Source organism: Eutrigla gurnardus (genome assembly GCF_963514095.1).
Source record: "Eutrigla gurnardus genome assembly, chromosome: 23".
Classification (NCBI taxonomy): Eukaryota; Metazoa; Chordata; class Actinopteri; order Perciformes; family Triglidae; genus Eutrigla; species Eutrigla gurnardus.
The window spans coordinates 15,778,755-15,803,054 of NC_139934.1; the positions used below are offsets into that span (position 1 = coordinate 15,778,755).

General features: G+C 43.3%; 1 protein-coding gene across 1 annotated transcript; it reads right to left on the reverse strand.

Annotated features, from left to right (window-relative positions):
- Positions 1-488: 488 nt before the first annotated feature.
- Positions 489-23,593, reverse strand: tmem102 (transmembrane protein 102). Its single transcript, XM_084003821.1, has 6 exons — positions 23,267-23,593; positions 21,650-21,861; positions 6,785-7,123; positions 5,562-5,752; positions 5,220-5,432; positions 489-5,030 (listed from the first exon to the last, which is right to left on the reverse strand). The coding sequence occupies exons 2-6, from the start codon at positions 21,849-21,851 to the stop codon at positions 4,431-4,433; spliced, it is 1,545 nt and encodes a 514-aa protein (XP_083859947.1). The 5' UTR covers positions 21,852-21,861; positions 23,267-23,593; the 3' UTR covers positions 489-4,430.
- Between the last annotated feature and the right edge of the window lie 707 nt (positions 23,594-24,300).

Here is a 24,300-nt window from a genome sequence, read left to right on the forward strand (position 1 = left end):
CGCAGAAGCAAAATGACTGTAGATCAAAAAGGTGCAGTAATAGAAAACATGTGATTTTTCAGTGTCCATAGATCATCAGAAACTGAGCACCGCTGACGCAGGATTGTGGATTCTGACCAAGTCTGGAAATAACTGGTCTTTAATTCAGCTGGACTGTCGTACGGTCAAGATGAGAGATGGTTATTGTCCGGTTATACACGTGGGATGGTGAGAAATACTTTTGCTGGGAAGCTGCATCAAAGATAAACTGATATAAAATCTAATACAACAAATCTATAAATAACTGTCAGCCTGTAACATCCTCTCCTCCACTCAGTGACAGAACAGAACTCTCAGTACAAACAGTCTTAGAGCGCCCTCTGTTGGATTTAACATGTGTTGCAAGTAAAGTTCAGAGGACAAGCAGCTTTCTTTGACTCTTTTCACACCAGAATGTATAATATGGTATGATATATTTATAATGAACACATTTCCACAGAATGTGATTTGAAACGTAGTGATTTATTTCATGCTAAAGCTTGATGATTGATCAATATAAACCCCCAGAAAATAACAGTTATAAATACAGCAAATCAGTCATATGATACAGAGAAATTAATTTGCACTTATTTAAAAAAGAAAAAAAGAAGTCAAGTAATAACAGAGATATGAAATTCAATTTCTCAAACTGGAGTGATTCAGTACGGATTGTAATCTCGGCACTTGAGTACGGACCGGAGAACATCCGCCGGGCAGATAACGGTGAGGAATTAGATTTGATGTGTTCTCGAGCAGGGAACCGATTGGAGAGATACGGTGGATACATTCATCGTGTTTAGTCAGTTTAGTTTCACAAAAAAGTTGACTGAATCTTAAACAGAATCATCAGAAGTTTCAGCACACAAAAAAAAAACTGTTTAAGATTATAAATGAGTAGCACGGAGCGGAGACTGGTGTTTGGGAGTGTGGTCTGTGTTTCATGCAATCCCTGCACAGCAGATGTTCTTAGAATAAGAGGAGGTTTTTCCAGAGGGGGCTCCATTGCATATCTAGAAACTGACACTGTCATAAAATACAGGACGGGATATTCACGTGTACAACATCGTTTCCAGTGTCTTGTAATCTCTAACTCGGCCCATTAACGCGTCACACTTTACACTTCCACCAATCAGTCCAATACTAGAGGCGCTACAGAGAAAGTAGTACCTTTACATCAACCCATGTCCCCCGATAAATAAATTCTGTGTTCTTTAATTAGGACTTTTCAAAACTTGTACAATTTGGGGCGATGAACATTTGAGCCTGTCTGGAAAAAAAGTGCTGAAAACACAAAGTGACACCTGGCATCTGGATACACATCCTGCTTAGACAATCTGCAACACAACCTCAACAACACACTTTGGTTTTCCTCAGGGTCACGTCATAGATAGTCTCTCTCTCTCTCTCTCTCTCTCTCACACATACACACACATACACACACGCACAGTACAGACAGATGCTGTAACCAATGAAAAAGCAGTCAGTAGTAAGCACATGACACTTTTAGAGACAGACCTTACAAATCACCTCCATTAACCACCGCCTTGATATTCATGTAAACTGTAGCTGATCATGTGCTTTGTGGCGTTTCATACCCTGCCTACGCACATCGGCGTTCAGACAACTTCACGTTTGAGCCCCAAACCCGCTGGAGGCAGACGGGAGGACTTCAACGCTCGTCTGCTTCTACTCATCAAATCAGTGGAAAGGTTCTCACTTCAGGTTGGAGGAGTTCTGTTGCTCCCGTACTAAAATAAAGAAGGAGGCCGGCTCTGAGGAGAAATCTGGACGCCAGGAGGGAGGAAAAGGGAGGAAAAGGGACATAAGAGTGAGATGAAAAGAAAAAAAAAAGCGAAAGAAAGACAGATAAAATTAAAAAAAGAAAAGACGGCAACAGAAAGAGGCAGCTGTCCAGGCCCCGCAAGGCCCATCTTCAAAACTCTTCAAAAGGACCAGAGGAGCCCCCCCCCTGTGGATGACTCCCCGTCTGGTGAGCAACGATAGGGCCTCACACACACCGCTGAGGGGATCATTCAAACGGGCAGCGTCTGGGCGTCTGTCCCTGCGTCCTGCTGTGCCGCTCCTATCGGTGAAGACGCATTGACACGCACGCAAAGCCCATTAAAAAGGACCAACCAAGCAGAGGAGACGGGGGACAGTTATTAGAATCACTGAAGTCAGAACCCGAAAAAAGAAAAATAAAGAGACGCACGAGACGTGAAAAGTGAAGACACGCTTACGTGATGTGAAACAGGATGTGCCGGCCCGTTGTGGGACATTCTGACAGTTAAGTACCTTGACTCAGTCGTGACTATGATAGATAAATAGCCGAAGTCCTGACTCTACAGCTATTCTGTACCTTTCTTTTGTCCAATGAATACAATCTTTACACTAATCGGATTCCTCATCATCTCCATACATAAGGTTATATGTTCTATATCTCTTATAAAAGGGCCTACATTAACACTCCAAACACAAAAGACCAAAACGTCAAGAAGGAAACCAAAACTCAAAGACTTAAAGGAGCCCCAAGGATTTCTCAATTATTGTAACACATCTCAGTACAATAAGGGACAAACGTGGCATTATAATATATAACATCACAATCCTCTTCAGTCTGTTAACCGTGTTCTGAGGCCGGGTCACACCAGAGTAGCTCAGCCAGATCAACGTTTCTAGAAGCTTTCTGATACAATTACTAGGACTGCAAGTCACATGTTTCTTATTCTTTGTTCATCAAAAAGCTGAAAAATGCAGATGATAATCACTCAGAGTCCAAGTCAATGACGTGTTCATCCAACCAACAGTCTAAAACCCAAATATATCATATTCACTATCGTATATGACAAAGAAAAGCATCAAATTGTCATAATTTAAGACGTATGACTAATTGAATATTTGGATTTTACACTGAAATACGTTTGTAATGATGATCAATTATCAAAATAGTTGCCAATTTTTCCTTGTCTATTAAATAATAAATGAGTTCAACTCGTTAGCTAGCTAGTCAGTCTTAATAGAGAGGCCACGCCCCTCCAGCGTTCCCTATGGGAGCTTATATCTTATTACGTTAGTGTGAGGAACGTTACATCCTGGTACCGAACACACGGACATCGTAGAGAGACGTGGCTGACGTGACTGATGGATGCGTAGTCTTTCTAATTACATATTTCAATATTTATATGATGAAAGGTGACATTCTTAACGTGCAAAATTATCTTTCATTCCTTCCAATAACGGGTTCCACTGCAGAGGTGGAAACACGCTCGCTAACAGATGCTAATGTCAGTTAACAAACTCATTAGCTCGACAGCTAACAACAGATTGGCATTGTTTTCTAGAGAAGTGCCATTGACTCATGTTTCATGAGTATAAAAACACTCTTTTGTGGAGTTGTTTTTATTCCTACAGAGAGGAGAAATGATATTGAATGTTGCAACGCAGCTAATAAGCTAACGGCTTAGACTCTACAGCTCTTCCTCAAACATGTACTTTGCCTTGCGTGTTACCTGCTGATTCCATTGAAATTCATTGATTTTACAGCAACGTGTCGCCGTTGGAAACGCTGGTGTGACCGGGCCTCCGGGAGGATCAACGGTTAATCGACGTTCCATGTTGAGAGATGTGCAAGACACATGTTCCTCTTTGCAAAAAACACTCAAAAGCAGCTCTTTGGTACATTCCATTACCCAATGAAATGTAAGCGGCATTGAAATATAAGTTTAAGACCAAAAAAAAGGAATCATATACTAAAGAAAAATTATAAGTATGATGAATACCTGAGAAAGATTTTTTTTTTTAAATGAAAAAGATGCCATAGAACGAGACAAACAAACAGAAGGGCTGAAATGTAGTAGACAGAGAAAAGATTCTTTGTTCAAAGACGAGGCAGTTCTCCTCACAACGTTACATTCAGTTACATCAGCCACACCTTGTTACGCTGCTCTAATTCAGCCATCCACACGCAAATAAAAGGAAAGAAATGCAGCAATCAAGGAGCGTTTCTCCCTCTGCCTTTAGAGAGTAATATGTGAAAACCCTTAGGCGTACACGTACACACACACACACACACACACACACACACACACACACACACGCACGCACACGCGCACACACACACACACACACACACACACACACACACACACACACACACACAATCTGTCGTGAGCTTCACTGGACTTGTTTCACACGACTAAAGCCGGCCCTTGTCTTCGTAGCACCAGCTGATAAGTCTTGTTAAGGCCAGCTCATTAGGAGAGGGCCGTCTCCGTGGCAACAGCTCGGTGACATCATCTCTGTTGTGCAGCGTCTGCGTCATTTCTCAGTAGAAGGACAAGTGTGTTTTTGGTTTAAAGAGTCAGCGAAGCAGCGAGGCTGTGACCCATTGTTCAGCCTTGGGATGGTGAACGTCAGTAGAACTTGTCGTCGATGCGGAAGTGCGGCCTGGTGACATCATCGGGGTTGAGGAAGACGGATATGGATTTCCCAGGGTTCTCGGTGACCAGCTGCTGCAGCCGCTGCGCCAGCTTGTCCTCCGACGGGGAGATGATGCCGTTGGCGGGGTGGTGCCCGGGGGAGCCGTGTCCGTTGGTGCTCGCTGTCAGCTCCTTCTTCAGCTGGCCCGCCTGCTGGGCCTGGTCCACGGCCGCCCGGAGGTGCTCGCTGGGATCTGAGCGCACGTGGGCCAGTTTCCTGGCGACGAGCAGCGCCTGGCCGTCTGTGAGGTGCTCCAACATGTTGCACTGGGGCAGGAAGTAGTTTGGGCAGTTTTTACCCAGGATGCAATGAGCCAGGTCATCCAGGAGCCCGAGGAGGAGGCGGCCAGGGGTGTCGGCATCGGGGCAGGACAAATAGGGGCCGGGGAGTCGGTCGCAGGCCCAGAAGAGAAGGGTACGCAGGTGATAGAGGCTGAGGCCAGTACGTGGACGGGCAAGGATCCGAGACAACACGGCTTTGGCTGCTTGGAAAGCCTGGGCCATGGGATAAGGGATGCACTTCTTCAACTGAACCTGGGAAGAAGAGAAACACCGGACCACGGCATTTAGCAGGAACAGGATTAAAGACAGAACAGGAATATTTGAGAGAAGGACAAAGGGAAGAGAAATGACGAATAAACCAAGAAGGAAGATGGAAATGCTGCACCGATGCTTTGAACTTAAACATGAGACCAAAATAAAAGTTGCATTAACAATCCTCACCTCGCTGCGGGAGAATGCCAGCCTCCACTCCCTGTCGGGCCGACCACCCAGCGGGGAGCAGCAGGGCAGCAGATAGAAGCCAGATATGGCTTCCTCCTCTGTGATTTTACCGTCCCAGAAGTGGTTGGCAGTCAGCCAGCCTTGAGCCACAGCGGGCCAGCCCCGAAACGACACCACAGGCAGCAGGTCGTACAGCACCCGGCTAGAGCCGGCCTGCAGGGAGGAACACAACTTATTCTGTTTACAGGAAAACTCCACAGGGAGCCACAGAGCAGCCCGACATTCCTTCCATTCAGACATAATGAGTCCAACTGCCTTCATTTCTTTTCAGCCAATCTGTACCTGGAGGATGATGGTGGTGAGGGGTCCATTCCTCTCCAGGCGGTCCGGGATGGGAATGCCTCTCTGGGGGCTGCGCCTCAGCTCCTCCACGGCCTCGCTCACCACCCCCCAGAACCAGTCCGTCACCAAGGAGGGGGAGAAGTAGCATCCATCCAGAGAATGAGAGTCCAGGGAGGGGATGGAGCCTTTACCTGAGGACGGGTGAGACGGATGAGGAGCAATGCATGCTGGGGGACCATAGAATTGTATTGCCATAAAAAAACACTCACAATAGGTTTATTGTGGTGAAATTTCATTATCGGGATAAACTTAAATATCATCAAGCTGTCTAATTCACCATCATGGTCGAGAAAAACAGCATTTAAAAACATTTTTAAATCACACATTCATTTATATACAAGATTATTTTAAGACACATAAAATATTTTTCTTAACAAAAGCGTTCTAAGCATATTTTGATGATTATCATGATATCGTGAATCGTAGTTATTTTGGCCAGGATCATGTTGTAATATTTTCATATCGTCCCATACATATACATAGTGACCAGCATGCCGGTGCTGTTACCTACAGTTTATGGTTCGAGCTCATTAAATAACTTCTCTGTGCTTAAGTTGTAAATAGAATTTATTACACAATATTGGATGTGTTGCTTCTGCTTTAATCTTCCAGTAGTGGTTACAACCTGCCGCCACCATACTGGAACAGAACATCCTGTGGGAAATACTATGATAGGACCGGAAAATGTGACGGACGCATTCTCCCAAACTGTTGAAAATTAAAGAGATTCATATCAATAAATGTCATTACTTTTTCTCATCTCGGGAAGTCTCACACTCACGGCCGTGTGGCAGATTGATGTCGTGGTGTAATCTGGAAGCGGCGGTGTAGGCTTGACCTTTCCTTTGTGAAGTTGCACTCATAAATGTTTCAGCGTGTATTTCCTGGGGAGCCATTTCTCCTTCCACTTATCTGAGGGTTATATAAGAACGGCCCTCCGCTGCAGCTCGCCGGGCAAAATTGCATCACAACATCATGCATCAAATTATCTCGCTGGAACATGAACAAAATTCAATCAGCTCGCCGTTCCTTCCACTCTGCAGCGCTACAGTACCTTCATCGTTGTCTATTCCTCCCTCTCTCTCTTCAGCTTCAGATTTTTTGTGGGTGTTTACCCAAACTCCCTCCACTCTAACCTGTTTCCTTACTTCCGTTCTACTTACTAATTTCGCCCTCTTCCTCTTCGTCTTCCTCAGAGGGAAATCCATTCTCCTCCTGGCAGCAGATGCTCCAGCGGGACATGACGTTGGAGTCGCAGAGGCGCAGGCTGAGCCACGAGTGGCAGGGCGGGGAGTGCCTCATGTCCAGGGTGACGGGCTGGTTGCGGTCATGGAGTTTGAGGGCGGGCACCAGCAGGGTGAAGTCCAGGTCAAAGTCGGCCCCCCTGGCGTAGTCGCCCAGGTCCTCCGGGTTTAGGTCCAGGACTCCCTCCCGGGCCCCTCCTGACAACAGCAGGTACTCATTTGCCACCGGGAGGCGCTGGTCTACCTTCTGGACTAGGCCTGGATGGGTTGGGGGGAGGGGGGGGAGAGGACAAGCCCAAAAATTAATCACATTCAGCAAAATTCATATTCAGAGGCGCTGGTTTGTGTGGAGATGTGATTCGGCCAGCAGATCTCACAGATGCTCGCACATTAAAATGCATTTCATATTCAGAAGCACAGACGAGCTCAGAGCACGCGCCCCGGCGTGGACGAACACGCCGGGACGCGAAACAGCAGGTCGGCAAGTGAGTGGGCCTGGAACATTTCAGGCTTAGTCTGCTTTGAGAGGCGCTGCATATATGTATGAGTCCAAGCTGCCAGTGATGTTGACACATGAAGGAGTGTGAAACGGCCCCTCCAGTGACCACTACATGGGTGCTCCATTTCAGCTTCCATACACTTCCCCTCTCTGCAGACGCTACGATTGGCCAAGCCATTACTCCTGTTAAAGATCAGCAGCCAGCAGGCAAAGGGGAATCACTTAAAGGATCATTCTGGTTTATTGCAATTTAGGTCGTAATAATGGTGTAGTTTGTTTAGTTAATTGTTGAGATCTGGGAAAACAGTAATATCACTGAAAGGAAGCCTGATGGGGCAAGAAATATGAGCAATAATCATCTTATTATATTTCTAAAAAGCATGCCTCGTTCTCTTCTCTGAGCAGTTTATACGAGAGAAACTCCAGCCTCCAAATCCCTTTATGGCTACTTAGCTGTGTTGTAAACTTCCCAGGCTCGGGGCCCGTGGGAGCCGCAGCAAATGGAGTCAAGTAAATTATGTTTTGCGAGCTTAAAAGGAGCAACGGAGGAAGTCAGATGCTAGTGGTCTGGAGCTAACTGCCAGCTACTATATAGGTCAAAGGTGGAGCATGGACCTTATAAGAGCCTGGGCCTCTCCAGGGCAGTTAAGTGGCTGCAGACAGCTGAAACAGGAGCATCAGACCAAGCGGGCAGGCCAATGCCTGGGGGGGGGGGCACAAAGCTCCACAGGACTCCTCTCATCCAATTACATGGGCACACAACCTCACTGGCATGTTTGTGTGCAGTGGCATGTGTGTGCACCGAAGGAAAATCGTGAGTCGGAAAAAAGGAAAGGAAAAAGTCAACAATACTGTGGAGATTTTAAGTGGCAATAATTCTGTCAAAAAGAATCTCAATGCTTTCATTCGTACAAAAATATAGTGGTTATAATGATGATAGTGATTATCATATGAAAGCTGTCCAACTTGCTTTCATGGTAGACGAGTGAAAAACAGGATGACATTATTCATGCAGGGATATTTAAGATTATTTTACGGTTTTCAGCTAAAAAGGATGTTCACAGGCCGGCTATTTGAATTGGTCCTTAAGTGTAGTGTCTAAAGTAGGCTATCCATGTTAATAAATGAAGAGCAGAGGAACAGTTGTGAGAGCAGCGTGCCCACCTGAACAATCATCTGCTACTTTACATCACGGATGTAGAGCGGCGTGATGGAATAGAAAAGAATAGGTGGGGAAACATCCAGGGACTGAAAAGGAACAAGCGACTTAAGTGGGAGTCAAAGTCAGATGTGCTTACGAGGATCTCTCCGGTGCTTTGCTTTGACAAGGAGCACAATGAAAGTGCTTCATTTGACGCGACCACTGTGGGAGCGGTGGATGAGAGGAAGGGAAATAGAAAGAATGTGACAGCGTGTCTTTGGATTCCCCATGTCTCAGCAGAACCGGCTCATCTCCCTCCACGAGCTCCATTCATCTCCTATGGAACTAATGTTTCACTTTATTAAAGGGTTCCCAATTTGAAGCAGATACTCAGTAAAGATCAGAATTAATATGTAGTAAATGAATATGACTCATGGATTCAATTCACTGTCTTGGACACATTTCATTATAATAAGATCACTTATTTTTATTTATTTTTGTCTGGTTGAAGAACCCAAAACCCCAAGCATCTCGCTCGGCTGCTGAAGAAGGTAGCTCACGTGGACGTTCTTCCAGACCGACTCCTAAAGGGATTCAATCCCCAAAGTATGTTCAAATGGCCCAGTTACCCAATTTACAGCAGAAATAAACATGTTAACAGCCTGGTACAAAAACCTGTCATGGTCCGTAGCTAATATCCTCGTTGGTGACAGTACAGGGTTAGGCACGGGGCGATATGAAGATTTCATGTCACGATTACGCTGGCTAAAATTGAATTTAATGGGATGATATAATAGTCTAGCTCAACAAACCTTTCCATGTAAACTCGGTTTAAAATTCACTTCTCTCTGGTATTCACTGGTGAAGTTCCACCTCGCTGCTCGACTTGGTTGTTGTTCCAACATTAAATCAGATCAAAGTAACACAGCAGAGGTAGCTGACCGGACAAACACATGCCTTCTAGTTGCATCATGCAATGGACAATGGTGGACGTAACTAAGTACATTCACTCAAGTATTGTAATTTAGTACAAACTGGACTTTTCAAAAGTTCTTTTCATGCCACTGTATAATTTACTACAGCTCAGAGGGAAATATTGGACTTTTATGTAATTATTTTAGTTGCTAGTTACTTTTATAATATTGGTTAAGATAAAACTTTAGTAATCCCAGGAGGAAATTCACAAACTACCCAGCAATATATCAAGTAGGGATGAGACGATAATACAGGATGATTGATTGCGGATCACAATAAAAATTACTTATTGAGATAATCTTAAATATCGTCACAAGTGACTTGAAAGCTGCCTAGCTCACTATCATGGTAGAGAAGTGAAAGATGGAGCCTGATTTTAAAATACAGGATACAAAAATAGATGTCTTAGCTGTGGCGCAATAAAAATATGTGTTTGTAAACAAAATGTGAAGTAATTCCTGTATGTTTTAGTGCATATTTTGATGATCATCAGGATATTGTGAACCGCAAATATTTGTCATCATCCCATGTCTGATATAAAGTAGCTGCAACATTAACCTGATGAACACATTAGGGATCAACAACTATAATCCAAAAATATATTACACATTAACATGACAAGGAGCATTTTGCAGGAGTACTTTTACTTTTGATGTACTTTTCACTTTCACTCAGAACTTTTACTTTCAAGTATTTCTCAAGTATTTCTCCACTTTGGTCTAAAAACGTAAAGTTTAATACTACTTTTACTTATTTAAAAGATCGGAGTACTTCTTCCACCACTGTGAGTGGATAATCAGACGTTGAAATCAGTCGGAGGCTGGAGAAAAGAGGGCAGGGGAGAACGACTGGATGGGCAGATCAAAGAGGAGAAGAGAGGGGGAGGACAGTGTCAGAGGGAGGGACGGATCAGACGGCAGCCAAAGGGCAACAAGTTTGAAGCTGCGACTCCTCCGAGTTGTCTGGTTTTATCTGCCACATGATAAATTGGGTCAAATGGGCCGAGGAGCAAGAAAAGAATGATGAAAAGGAGAATAAAGTGCATCTTATCTCTGCAGCAAAGGATTCGGCTAGAGAGAGCGGGAAAACTGTATCAATTAGCGAGGCTTCTTCAAACTCCACCACTGGCTGTGGGAACTTTGAGGTTCTTCCAAGGAACACAATCTATTTTTTAATCCAAACTCTCGAATCGACAGCCACACGCTGCTTCACTGGGCGTCTGCCAGCCGAGCACGCACTCGCACTGGATGAACACACTTCAACATATATGCCTGTGGACTCACAGTCGGAGAATAGAGCTGGAATGGAGACAGTCTAGGCTGGTTTCACAGCCACGGATTAAACCTAATCCTATAAGAAATGTCTTTGAATGTAGATTTCCATTAGAGGGAAGTTTTTTGATAAGAGCTATTTTCAGACTAGACCCAATTCCGTGTCTGTGAAAGGACTATTTGATGGCTACTGGTTACTCCATGAGTCTCAGCCTGTGGTAATGTAAAGCCGACCTACTTACCCACCTACCTGCATGGCATGCTTTCACATGCTCCTGTAGGCCCTGAGGCTAATTCAAATTTCAAATTAATGGACCAGAATAACTACAAAAAGCTTTTCATACTTGATCCATCAACGGTAAAATCATAAAGCAAAAATTCGGTGGGTTAAAAATAAACGTGTGTGCTGCAATCAAGTAGCAAACCGTCTTTGAAATGACCTCCTCTGGGAGATGAGGGGGGAAAAAATTCAATAGCTGATTTTAACATCAATAAATCATCACAACTTTGATCCCGGGAGATAACGGAGATTACCATAAACAAACAGCACAGATATCTGCAGCTGCTGCCAACCTCTGCACTGCATTTTACTTAAAGGCATTGGGCTTGCCTAAAAAGATGAAAGTAAAGCAGGATCCCAGTCCGGCTTTCACAATTCTAGCTGCTTCCATGCATATTGAGTGTGGACAAGGGATGCTACATGCTACTTTGAAGACTCGAAGCAAAAAAAAGAAGACCAACTTTTTTGGACAAAGACAAATAAGGTTTAGGGTAAATAATATATATCTTCCCCTTCAATGTATCCAGCAGGAGAGGCTTCAGTATCTGCCTCAAAATATGAATAAACATATTGGGAAAATGTCCATTTAAAAACAAATAGATGCATAGATATAATGTAGTAATGTAGTAATATACAGCGTAATATTATAATACACAGATATTTTGGAGTGCATTGATACAGATTGGCCTAACATAATAATCAGGCCATCTGACTGGAAGACTATACTGAATACATGATACTTTACCCTCACAGGTGCATTCAGACGTATGTGCCTACAAGATGAAGCTAGGAAGTGACACAGCTAAGAAATCCCCCTTAAGCAGAGAGAACAGCGGCATCATGGGAAATAAGTCCTTTACCATCGCAGCCGGAAAGAGTGAGAGTATTCTGCCACACACCTCTAGTTTGATAGACTTCAGAAATAGCTCTGGAAATCTCTCTGGAAAATGGGATTTCTCTAAATAAGCAGGCAACGTGTCAGTGCTGTTGCTGAGAGAGAGAGAGACAGAGAGACAAAGCAAGAGAGAGAGAGAGAGAGAGAGAGACGAGTGTGAGAGGATAGCAGCTAAATTTATAGCTGTGTGCCCTTCCTGTTATGTCAGACAATAAAAAAAATTATATATATATATATAATATTCAGCAGCAGAGCATGCCATAGCAATAGTCTTAAAAAGCAGCCTCATCAAAAACAGTTGGAATTGAATTTGATCCAAATGACTCCTGACTAATAGAGCTTTAGCTGTTCAGTTTAGCTATCAGTTCAGTTCAATCGACACTTCTTGCAGCCTCACCTCACACGCTAATAGCAGGATTAATCCCAAAGAGCCCAACCGCTGAAAGTTGAGCCATTTTGCCTGCTCGCTGTAGCTGAATTCATATGGAGGCAGGAGGATTACCTCAAAAATAGGCTACTTAAAGAGGAATGGGGGAGTTTCCGATGTAATCTGGTGAAAGAGGAGAGTCTCAAACCACCGAGTCCGGGGTGTGAGAATGTGTTTCATACAACAAATAGGGCTCAGAGGGACAACAGACATAGTGTGTCCAAACCACCTGCAGGAAGCTGATGGGCAATTATCACTTAGTGTGTCACTGCAGGTTTACTTTTCCATGTTGGGACAGCAGGGTAGCCTAGTCACTGGAGAAGCCATGCACACCTGATCCTTTAATAGTCCTATAAGGAGGGGAAAGAGAGATCATCAATTAAGTCTTTAATTATTATCTAGAAACATAACCTTGTATTTGCCCCATTACCCAACATAAACCATCATCGGCTTGAGTTAAATGTATTTCTTTTAGATAATGGACAAATTTAAGACTTGAAACTAGAGATTGAGACCATAAACTCATGTTTAAAATGTTTACTGAGATAATAAATCACGTGAGACTTTTATACAATCAGACATCTTTTTGCAACCAGATAAGTCGCCCCCTGATGGCCAGCTGAGAGAATGCATGTTTAAGGCACTTCAGCGTTGGCTTCACTTCAGAACCGGAGGTTGCCGCCTGGGACAAACGAATCCACAACTCCACACAACATTTTGAAGTTAATATGATTTCCAAAAACTCCACTTACACGATTTAAAAGAAAGAGGGAAATATCTGTCAGTTTTATGTGCTCCAACATCCCTAGATACAAGAAACTTTTTCAAGGATTATTGAAAAGTGTTGAGGTGTGTGGCAAACAGACTTTTACATTTTTCCCCTCCAGCAACCCAGACAGCTAAAGCCTGCACATAAGATTCTGTTAGCAGTTGACAGCTAGAGACCAAATGATTCCTCCCTCTTCGCCGCAGGAGAGAGAATATGAAAGAGCAGAATTCACAATGTCAGCCACGGTTATTAATGAGCAGCACAGTAGATAATATGTCATGCAATTTCAAAACACTGCTTACTGAACATGTCAAATCCTGTAAGTCATATTTAATTAGATACCATGAAAGACACTTAATTGATGATCTGTGGCCACGTTCAGTCACAAGACACTCTACTGTGTTTCATTGACAGACAGTTGTTGGTTGATTTGTTACAGAGCCTTATGTAACAGAGGTTGTGAGCGGGAGGTAAATTAACATCATCTAAACTGTGTTTTGCATTCATTTCCACTGATGTGCCAGATGTCCAACAATGAATATTTAATGCCAAAAAAGGTGAGTCAGTGAGGAACAATTACTCCCATTTATGGCAGGCTAGGCGCATCTCATCTGTGCTGCTTGGCACTGGTCTGCGCTGATGAAAAAATAAACAGAAACATTTCAATAATCTACTGTTGCAGTGCCATGGATCCGGTCTGGCTGCCAGATGAAGACGGGCTCTCCGATCCAAAATGGCATTAGGAGAGAATTATTCAGCCAAAAGCAGCCATGTGGGGCCCCATACCCGAGCTAAAAACTACAAGTGAACTCTGAGCATCAGATCAGGGCCCCGCAATGAGGCAGGAAGCCACAGCATCCAAAAAGAAGTCCAGCAGTGTTAATGGGCTGGAGCGAGAGACTGGCCAGCTGCTGCATCGATCTAGCAGCTAGTCTGGCTAAGTGAACTACCTTCCCAAAAGGGATAACGTTGCCACGCTGATGGTTCAAATTTAATCAGAAGGGTTTTTTCTCTCCCCCCCCCCAAGTAAAATATGCATAATTTTCCATACAAGTTTGTGCAGTCTTATGAAGGTTAGAAAGTCTGTGAGGAGCAATTTAGTGTCATGTGATAAAAGCCCAATGTTAAAGCCTACAGTGCAGATAGAACCCTCACTGTGACAGGTAAGTACAGTGATGGTACGCCATGCAGTTCAATACGCACTCAAAATTTCACATACTTTCACGTTTCCATCCTTGTATGTCCTCTCTGAGTTGTCTATGTCAGCAGGGTCCAAAACTAACTTTTTCACTTACCAGCCAGGCTGGCTGGTAAGTGAAATTTTTTACCAGCCAGGCAGATATTTTACCAGCCAACCAAATAAAAATTGCTTTTAAGTGTTGTGAATTGCTATCAGTATTATTTAACATGTCATTTGGGTCTAATATGCGATTCTCAATCAATATTTTAATAGTATATGCACTAATACTAGTAGCAATGTATGTTAAAATATGAATCACTGTTTCTGATTTTAGCTCAACCAGACTGCAACAGCCCTATATAAACATGAATATCTGACCAGTGGTGGACAAAGTATTCAAAGACATGACTTAAGTGAAAGTTTTTTTTTTAATTCATGTAAAAGTGGCTGCCGGGCAATACAGATAAATCAATTAAGAATAGTTTTGACCAAATACAGATATTTTTATAATATTGCAGGAATGACTGTCTGTGCTTTAACAAAATATTTACACAAATAACATACAAAAAGAATAATCAATAATGCAATTATGACTAAGTGGATAAAATGCAAATAACAAACAGCTAGGAAATCAGGAAGGAACACCTATGCTGTATCACCATATAAACATATACACAATCTAAAATGATATCTATACAGAGTATAATATTGTTATATTGTCCAGCTATATTGCATACATGACAACATGTATCACTGACTTCAGTCTTCATCGGACAGTCCAGTCAAAACACAGCCATCTTGGTCCTCCTGGTCCTCTGGAACATAATCTGGTCTTCTGGAACGGACAGTGTCACTGTGCCACAGGTGAATGGCAGCCATGGCCTTGCGACCCGCCATCTCTCGAGGAAATGCCGGCTAACGTTAGCAGGTTTAGGCGGCTGAGACTGAGCGGGAGCGGGAGCAGGAACAACAGCAGCGGCAGCATTATCCTCCGTCTCTTGGTCGTGGCCGCGGGTCTTCGGAGTGTCTGCCTCGGAATCGGCATGCTCTTTTACTTTTCTTTTTGCTTTTTTTGCGGGAGGCTCCACTATATCCGGCCAGCATCTCCACATCCTTGCTTTCTTCTTCGTCTTCTTCTACTACTGAAATGCGTACGACCGTAATGACGGCGCGACGCACTTACGTGACTGTCAGGAAACTAGCAGTTCTACTGGGCGCGCCAAACAACACCAATGGGTACGCTGAATGGTGGCATCACGCGCTTACGTGCCAAAAGATCGTCTCTGCTGAAAAGACACATTACTCTGTCAGGAAACTAGCAGATACCAGCGTCGTTCTCCTCCAGTAACGAAAAATTAAATTTTCGCCGGTAAAAAAAAAAAATAACTCGCCAGAGTGGCGAGTGGTCTTAAAAATGTACCAGCCAGAGACAAAATCTACTCGTAATTGGCGAGTGGCGAGTGTTAGTTTTGGACCCTGTATGTCAGAGCTTTAGAGGAGCACTTGAACGCAGCATGTGTTCACCTGCCGAGTAAATATCCAACGTCCTGGAAGCGAGACGGCTGAGCAGGTAACGCCGTCAGTTAAAAACGGTCGTCTCTTGTTGATGCTTCCAACAAGCTGATTCTACCGGTGCAGAAAACACAAGGACACAACAAGTGCAGTGGGACGTTTATTGCTAAAGATTTGATTTAGCCCTTGAGTTGCAGCCTTTCGTCACTGAACCAAAATGCTTGATCTGTGATACACTTTTCAGCATTAACGTAATTCCCAACCTCTATATAACAACAGAAAGGCATTGACGTGGAACTGGCTGAAGCACAGAGCCGAGCACTGACCCGGATAGCTGGACCCAACAGAGAGTTATCTCACTGTGATGGTATGTCCCCTGTATGAAAGTCATATATAGGCTCCTGAATAGGCTACAGATATTGTTATTTAAAACAGTGACTTTATGTTTTAAATATGGTTACTTTTGAAATTGTTTACCCCCTTTTATCCTCCTCCCAGTCTTCAAGGCAAGGCTTTTTTTTTTTTTTTTACATATTTATTTTATTAATACACTTGAATGTGTCTGAATGTAAAAAAAAAAAAATCTTTTACATTTTTTTTTCTCCTTGCACACAAAATGTGTACCGAAACAGAACCGAAACCGTTACCCAAGAACCGAGGTACGTATTGAACCGTGGGCTAACTGGATTGTTGCATCCCTAGTATGTGCAGAGTTTGACACTAGAATGATGTTTTCACTTTCACCTGCTGAAAGAGAAATAGTTCTATGTGCTCACTTATCATTCCATCATCAGAGCAAACTGTTATTCAATATATAATATCCAATATTCAAACTGCAAAAGTGTAATATGGAGACATGGAGCCTGCAGCGCTCGTTTATCCAGCAGTTCAACTTAGATTCTGGATTTCTATTTCTTCTCCTGAGCGAGAAGAAATAAGCAGATGTCAAGGATTTTAACAAGCTATTTGATCTTATCAGATAAATATCATTATTAAAAGTAGAGCAATTTATGTACATGTTAAACATGACTGGAGGGGATCTTCACATAACTAATAGGTTACACCTAATGGAACTAATAGATAGATATACTTTATTGATCACAAGCTGGGAAATTAAAGATGATAATGATTTTTGGTGAGTGACATTTTTATGGTGAAAATAAGCTCTGAAAATACATATTCTTGTTTTGGAGGACCTTCAGTCAAGAATAAGACAAATCTTCAGGTACTAGTGGGGCTGATTCATGTGCAGGCCCTCATACACCATCACTCACACGCAGATGGACTTTGTTTTGTTGGGTTGTGTTCTTCATTTTTCACCACAGCTCAAGGTGAACTTGTGACTGGTGCCTCCTGACTGAGAAACCAAGTCTGCTGATCACCCTTCTGCGTCTAACAGCCTCCACTTATCACTGTTCAAGCCCGAGCTAAGTGAGCTAAGTGTGAGGAATAGTGGAAAACAAAAGGGGCTGATGTAAGATGCCCAACGGGAAGGCAAGACGTTGAGGTCACAGTAGGACAAAGTTGACAAAGACTTGTTTATTTTCAATAAGAATTAGCGAATTCTTCAAAATCTCAGCATCCAACATGTTATTTTCTCCCATCTCTCAGATAAAATATATAGACAGAACAGTGCTCATGACTTTTTAAACTTGGATCAAGAGTATCTATTTTCACGAACATCAGGGGGAAGATCTGAACTGAACTCTCTCAAGCCGGCGAACTAACTTTAAGATCTGAAAAGGGCCTTGCACCAGATCTGCTTCTTCACCAGCAGTGTGGATCTATTTCTGTCTTCATCAGACTTTTGTTTTTCAAAAGACATACACAGTAGCCCCCACCGTGCTAGCCCGAAGGAAAACCGCAATGTTTACTCAAACGCAGGGTAAATAAGAGCCTCTTCTCGGTCTGTCAGACTGGGTAGAAATTCACTGGGTGTACTTGTGAGTGTGTAAGTTTAGTCTCTTTTCTTGTTCCTTTCCCCTGACAGTGTGCAAAGCACAGTGGGGATCCCTCTGCAGCTCAAACTTCATGAAAACCTGGCAAAAACAGCCACAGCCAAAAGGTGTTCACCATCTATGTGCACACACGCACGCAGCTACTGTGTGACAAGCCTCCTCCAGCAGGCCGGTATGCTGCAAAACGTCCCTGCATCCGGCAGGTGATATTTGCTTTTCAGTGCTGCCTTTCATCCTCGGCAGGGCCTGGAGGCCAATGCAGCAGAGCTCCCATCACGTACTTACACAGTAACTAAACCCAAGAGTCTTGGCTGAAGTGTCTCTACCCCGGAAATCCAAAAATGCCTTGAGGAGTGAAAAATCAACACGGCCAGCATTACAATCACAGCACAAGCCGTTCTGCCCCTTTTCTGTCGACATAAAATCAAACCATCTGCAGGTGAAAGATAGCAATGTGCTTTCATTTGCTTTGACAAGAGTGTGTGGATGATCCATTAAAGGTGCCATATTATACTGTTTTTCATAAATTTCAATTTTTTAATCACACAGCTGTCAGAGGTCCAACAACACTTTTCAATTTGCGTTGCTCCAGTCCAAACCCATCCGTGGTCGTGAATTTCAGCTGTCTTAAAGTTGCTAAAATGAGCTCTGCTGAGAACAGGCTGTTTCTGTATCTGCACCTTTAAATGCTAATGAGCTCCATCTGTCAACGCCTAATGGAGAGCCACGGAGACGCTGCTGCTTATGCTAGCGGTAGCATGCGCCAATGTTCTTCAGGTGAAGTTGCTGGTCCCGTATGGTTGGGACAGATCCTTTTACGAGGGTCAGTGTCGAGGCAAAGCCAGCTTTGTACTGACCCTCGTTGCTGAAGCAGTCGGATGTGAAGTATTAAGCACACACATACAAGCTAACACGAACCGTAGCCGGCACATTGTCATTAAATATGAAACGCAACCACCGTCTCTTCTGTTCTTCTGTAGCTGGGACCAAATAGAAGCACTTATGTTGATTTTTACAACCAACAACGGAACAATCTGCATGTCTAACTCTGAGTGACGACATTGTGAAACAACGCTATCTCACTGCTGTCTCACCGCAGGACACACCGAACTTCACCTCGGTGATGAACAACCCCTCTCGGATATCTCCTATCATCAGAGGAGTTTGGTCTATGCAAATGACTCCCTTTGTTACGTAACGATGGGAGCTGAATCTGAATAGCCTGTAGGAGTGCCGTTGTACCAGTGGGGGGGGCTGCATAGACCATGCAGGAGTCGCTTGTTTTCCTCATTCTGGGAGTTGGCAGGCTCAGGGAGGACCAGTTTATAGGTGTAGAGACCAGAGAAAACCTGTTTTTCATAATATGGGACCTTTAAGTTGTTCAATTTGGCTAATAGCTAGCTAGCTTCCATGCTACAGCTACAGAACATAAAAAGCACCACATGGGCTGCTGGGCTTGGTCTACATTACTTTGACATGTAGCCGGGCTTCACCGTTTTTAACTTAACGTCCATTATGGCCGTTACCCTTTCAAGAAGTTTATGCTGGGACTTGAACATCAAAACTGGAGTCCACAAACCAATGTCACATTCACTCGGTCGACTTCTTATATAGAGTCTCGGACTTAAACTGATATTAATATTTAAATTCTGTCCGTCTGTCTAAACTAGAGGCATGCAGTCCACCATGTACTGATCTAATATACCGACTATGGGTAAGTACCTCTAACAAACCCCACAGAATTCAAACTATCCCCTTAAGTTTATATTCCTAGAATCCAACAAAACCCTGCAAAGTGCCAAACTTTTTGTCTTTTTCTTTTCACAGCCAGAGCTGTCACAGCAGGCGGTGAGGCACAGGGTATGAAAATACCAGCAAACCATTGGTGATAATGCCAGAAAAAGCAGCTTCAAAACTGAAAAAAAAAAAAAGTTACCGAGAGACTCAACCAACAGAGAGTGGGAGCAGACAAAAGAGGAAAGTGGAGGGCTTTGCACCAGGATCATGAAAAATGAAATCCGAACAAAGGAAAAGACAGAAAAACAGATAGTTTTGTGAAAAGTTCATGCTAAAATAATCCCTGCCTCTACAGTATGTGGTGATCCAATGAAATGAGAAAAATAGGCTTGAGGCCATTTGGATTTGTTTGATTTCTCCCTGGGTGAGGTAGTCTGTTTGATGAGGCTATTTTGCAATCTACAGGAGCCGTCTATCAGTATGTGACACTGCTGATTTGACAGGAATGATTAAACTGTGTGTTGTGATATGTTGTGAAAAGACTGGCAAGCCTTTTACAGACAGACTATACAAGACGGACAGAGGACTTGCAGAGGGGTAAAATTGGAAAATAAAAACACAGAAATTAGTTGAGCAAGAAAATAGATAGAAAATGGTCAAGATGCTGGCCAAACAGGTTTTGTTTCCAGTGTTCATGGACAAACTGATAGTGACAAGAGAGAACAACGATGACAGCAGGGAGGGGGGAGAGTGCCACCTATTGGACTAGCAAACACACTCCACTTCTTACTCACAACTGACAGCTTCATGTCTTCTTGTCTCACTTAGCAAACCCGTCTCTGGGTGCATCGCGTGTTTATGCGATGTGCTTGAATTCCAACATGGCCTTTAGAATCACATTTGCATTTGAAAAGTGCCGAAAGCCAAAACGTAGAAAGTTTCAAATCATTGCATCCAAATTACAAGCGTCTGAATTTGCATATAAGTAAAATAAACAACCATGCATGTTAATGTGTCTGCTAGGGGATTAAATAGAAGATTCACATGCATCATTTCACTGCAGACTGAGCCTACAGTGTTGATCGTGTTTGTCACACGTTACAACCTGCATCATGTCCAGAGAACCATGTCCCATCCCATTTAAATGAGATCCTGCAGCTTTTTCACTTTTTGCCTGAATTAAAACTTGTATTCACATTTGTACTGACAGAAATTGCAAATCAAAAACAACCACTAAGATGCAACAGATTGAGGTCTAAAAGCAGAATTAAGTCTAAGAACTAAAGGATGCACGTGATTAAAACGTTTTTTTTTAAACACTGTATTGTGGTTCAAAATCTCTCTCTTAGCTCAGTCCTGTTGATTGTTGCCCATTTTTGCCTGGCGAGCCGTTGACCAGACAAACTATGACTCTAAGAATGAAAAACAAAGCAGCATGGGAGGGAACATCCTCACCAACATTAGACCGTTTTTCTTCCATCTCACAATGTTTTCACACATTTCATTATTTTCAGGATCCTGTAATCCTGATGCACTACTTCTGCTATTCTATCACTGTAACCACATTTGATCACACAGAGAAGAGTGACGAGTAAAAACAACACGATGAACACAGTACACTGTGATATGGATTTAGCTATATCATTTACTCGAGTGCACAGCTTGTTGCATGTTCAGTCGCCGACCTGTCAGACTGTGGTTGCAGTGGGCAGCTCCCAGGTGAGTGTTCAATAGTGTGGATGATTACTCATTGCTCTCAAGGACACTACCCTTGGTAAATAAAGGGAATGAATAGAGAATAAATGGTACTTTTCCACTAAAAAACATGCACATCTGCACGCTGACAAAACTGTTGATTGTCAGCGTCAGAGATGAGGTGTCATGATTATTTAGTGTTGACTGTGTGAGAATACACTGCACCAATTTTTTAAGAGGACAACTCTGATTAAAGGTTTCGCCGTCTTTCCTGTGTTAACGTCTCACTGTGATCATAATCACAACTCTGAACTACTTCAACGCTTCATCCAACCATGCATGATGCTTTAACTTCATATCAGTTTGAGAATTGAAGATAATAAAATGTTTGGGCTAAGTGCGGGACACAGCATTATTGGTCAGTACTTTTGGCTTGCAGACATACCTAGCATGTTGAAGATGAAGTCCTTGGCGGTGTGGACCTCTAAGGCGGTCTGGTCTCCAAAGTCTCCCTGTTCCAGTACTACGAGCTCAGACACCTGGGCTGACAGCTGCTCCAGGGTGGCCCCTGACCGGAAATCCACCTCGGACAGCTTCTTAGCGGGGGCTGGGGAGCGCGGTGCCACCGCACTCATCAGGGACTCCATGTCTACAACCCTGTTGTGTAAGGGGGAGGGAAGATAAATCATTGTTGGTTTTATAGCCTTTATCTACATGGTTTTAAAATCACAACAGCTTTGTTTTCATGGCTAACTCAGTCTAAATAGCTCCCGAGGGATGAATTATGCAGTTACAGTGCCAATAATATCTATTGGTTTTGAGGGTATTATTGAGCGGTGGATAAGAAAACACAGGCCTATATTTGACTTGGTTTTAGACTGCATCTTACAGCTTACTGTACATGTAGACCGACTTATTTTTTGAGCTTTCACTGGTGTGTAAAGCTTCCTTTGCTTTCAACAGCCTTGTGTGCATCATGAGACTGTGAGGGCCAATTCTGGAGGAACACATCACATCAGGGAGCAACTAACATGAAAGTTTAATAGCAGAAAATGTGAAGCTGATGTGGTAGCAATTAAAACCACCCTGATGCGATGCATTTTGGGTCAGCATGATATCACATATTAACATATTAATATGAACATAAGCTATCGTAAGTGTACCGTTTAGCAGCCTCAAGTAATTTGACTGGAATAATACAGCTCCAGTGTTTGTCTGTTATGTAACTGTTGATCAGGGTTTTTACATAGGCATGGTGAATGACAGCTAAACTACTGTCTGCCTCTAAAATAAACCTGTAAACTTAGGCTAGCTTTTTGGACATTTCTCCTGTCTTCTCCATAAGTTCCTGCTCGTATCATAGCATGTTTCTACGAGATTCTACCAGTCTTTATGGACTAAGTGGAAACACATTACGTTGTAGTATATCGAGTGAGTTACTTATCAACACGTTGAAATAACTCTGAATACTGTGCCCGGAAAGTAACAAGACAAAACTTGCAATGTAAACAAAGCTCAGTGGAGCGGAATGTCAACATGGCCTCTGCCCCAGCAAACTAGGTCAATTAGCGAGCAGGCACCCGTGCTCCTAGCTGCTAAGCTAATAGCCGAGCAAATTAGCCAGCTTGCCGTCTGACAGTTAACATTAGCTAATTAGATAATACGTAGTAGATGACAAAACTGCCCGGACGGCAATAGATTCACACGGCCGCTGTAACAGCGTATTAGCGGACCGTTGTACTCGCAGCGGTGAGGTCGGTGTGGTACCTCGCCCACAGTCAGCTAATTTATTTTATTAGCCAACTAGCTTTATCAAATTGGCAAGCTAGCTAACATGACAGGTGGGCACAGTGAAGAGTAGTGCAGCGGCACACATCCGCGCATTCACACGCACACGCACACGCACGGCACAGGCACACATTCACAATAAAATCTATAGCTATACACACACACACATGCACCCGCATGCCCTCAGCCCGGGTCCCGTTAGCTTGCGAGTCGCGGATCACAGTGCAATCATTAGCTATCGGGCTAAAGCTGTCAAACATCCGAACAGACACACACCCTTTACAGCGACGCGAGGGACTTTCTTCGCTATCTTCTACGTTTACTGTTCGCGTGATCCCCGTGCTTCAATCCGCCTTCTTCAGCTGTCATTTCCAACAGGTCCCAGGCGCCACCTTCCCCCTGGCAACACCGTCCCAGAAATCATGGTCCTTCTCTGAGGATCCAGGGATTAGTCGTGTGTGTGGCACGGACGCCCCACGTTACAAAACTACAAACGGATTTGTGAGGTCAGGTTATGATTAAAATCGTGCCCGCGTCCTCGCGAGAGAGACGAGTCCGTGCTGAGGTGGAGTTGTAGCTGGGCAGGGCGGCTTCACAGCGGGGTTTAGATGCACGAGCACATAGCGGAGCAGCGGGGTCCTGGCTCCGGATCACCCTGTCCGTTACTCACGCCTGGTGATGGAGGTGGGGCACACTCCATTGCAATTTCCCCATGAGATCCTCATATCACAATATTTAACTAAATGTGGTTTTATATTAGGCTGTGTAATTAAATTAATGATTACAACTTCTAACTTTAAGAATGCACATAATATGAATATTCTGTTATTTTCAATAAGAAAACTCCAAAGTTTGGCCATAATTAATTTTCAAATGAATATACAGTTGACCCCATTATTGTAAAAAAGAAAATCCACTCAACTCTACAAAAATGATCATGTGACCCTATGAAATGATCTAAGGTGGTAACCCAGCATTTTTTTTTTATAACTTATAAAAAGTGCTCTTCCCATAATGCAACTGGTGTCTTTAATTCGACCAGTGGTTGACTAACTCGACCCACACCGAGTGGAATAAGATCAACCTGTTAATGTTTCTGATCCTGCCTTGTAAAACATTGTAGCCTATCATCTGACTTCTTTGTGTTGCATTTTTTTTTTTTTTTTTTTACATCGTTCCAATGTTGAATAAAATAAAGTTGAAACTCCTTGTAGTAAAGCATTTAATTGTTCTCATGGGGCACTGTGGGATCTCTGACAAGCATTCCCCCCTGTGCTGTTTAAAATATGTGCACAAGCCTCCTTTGCA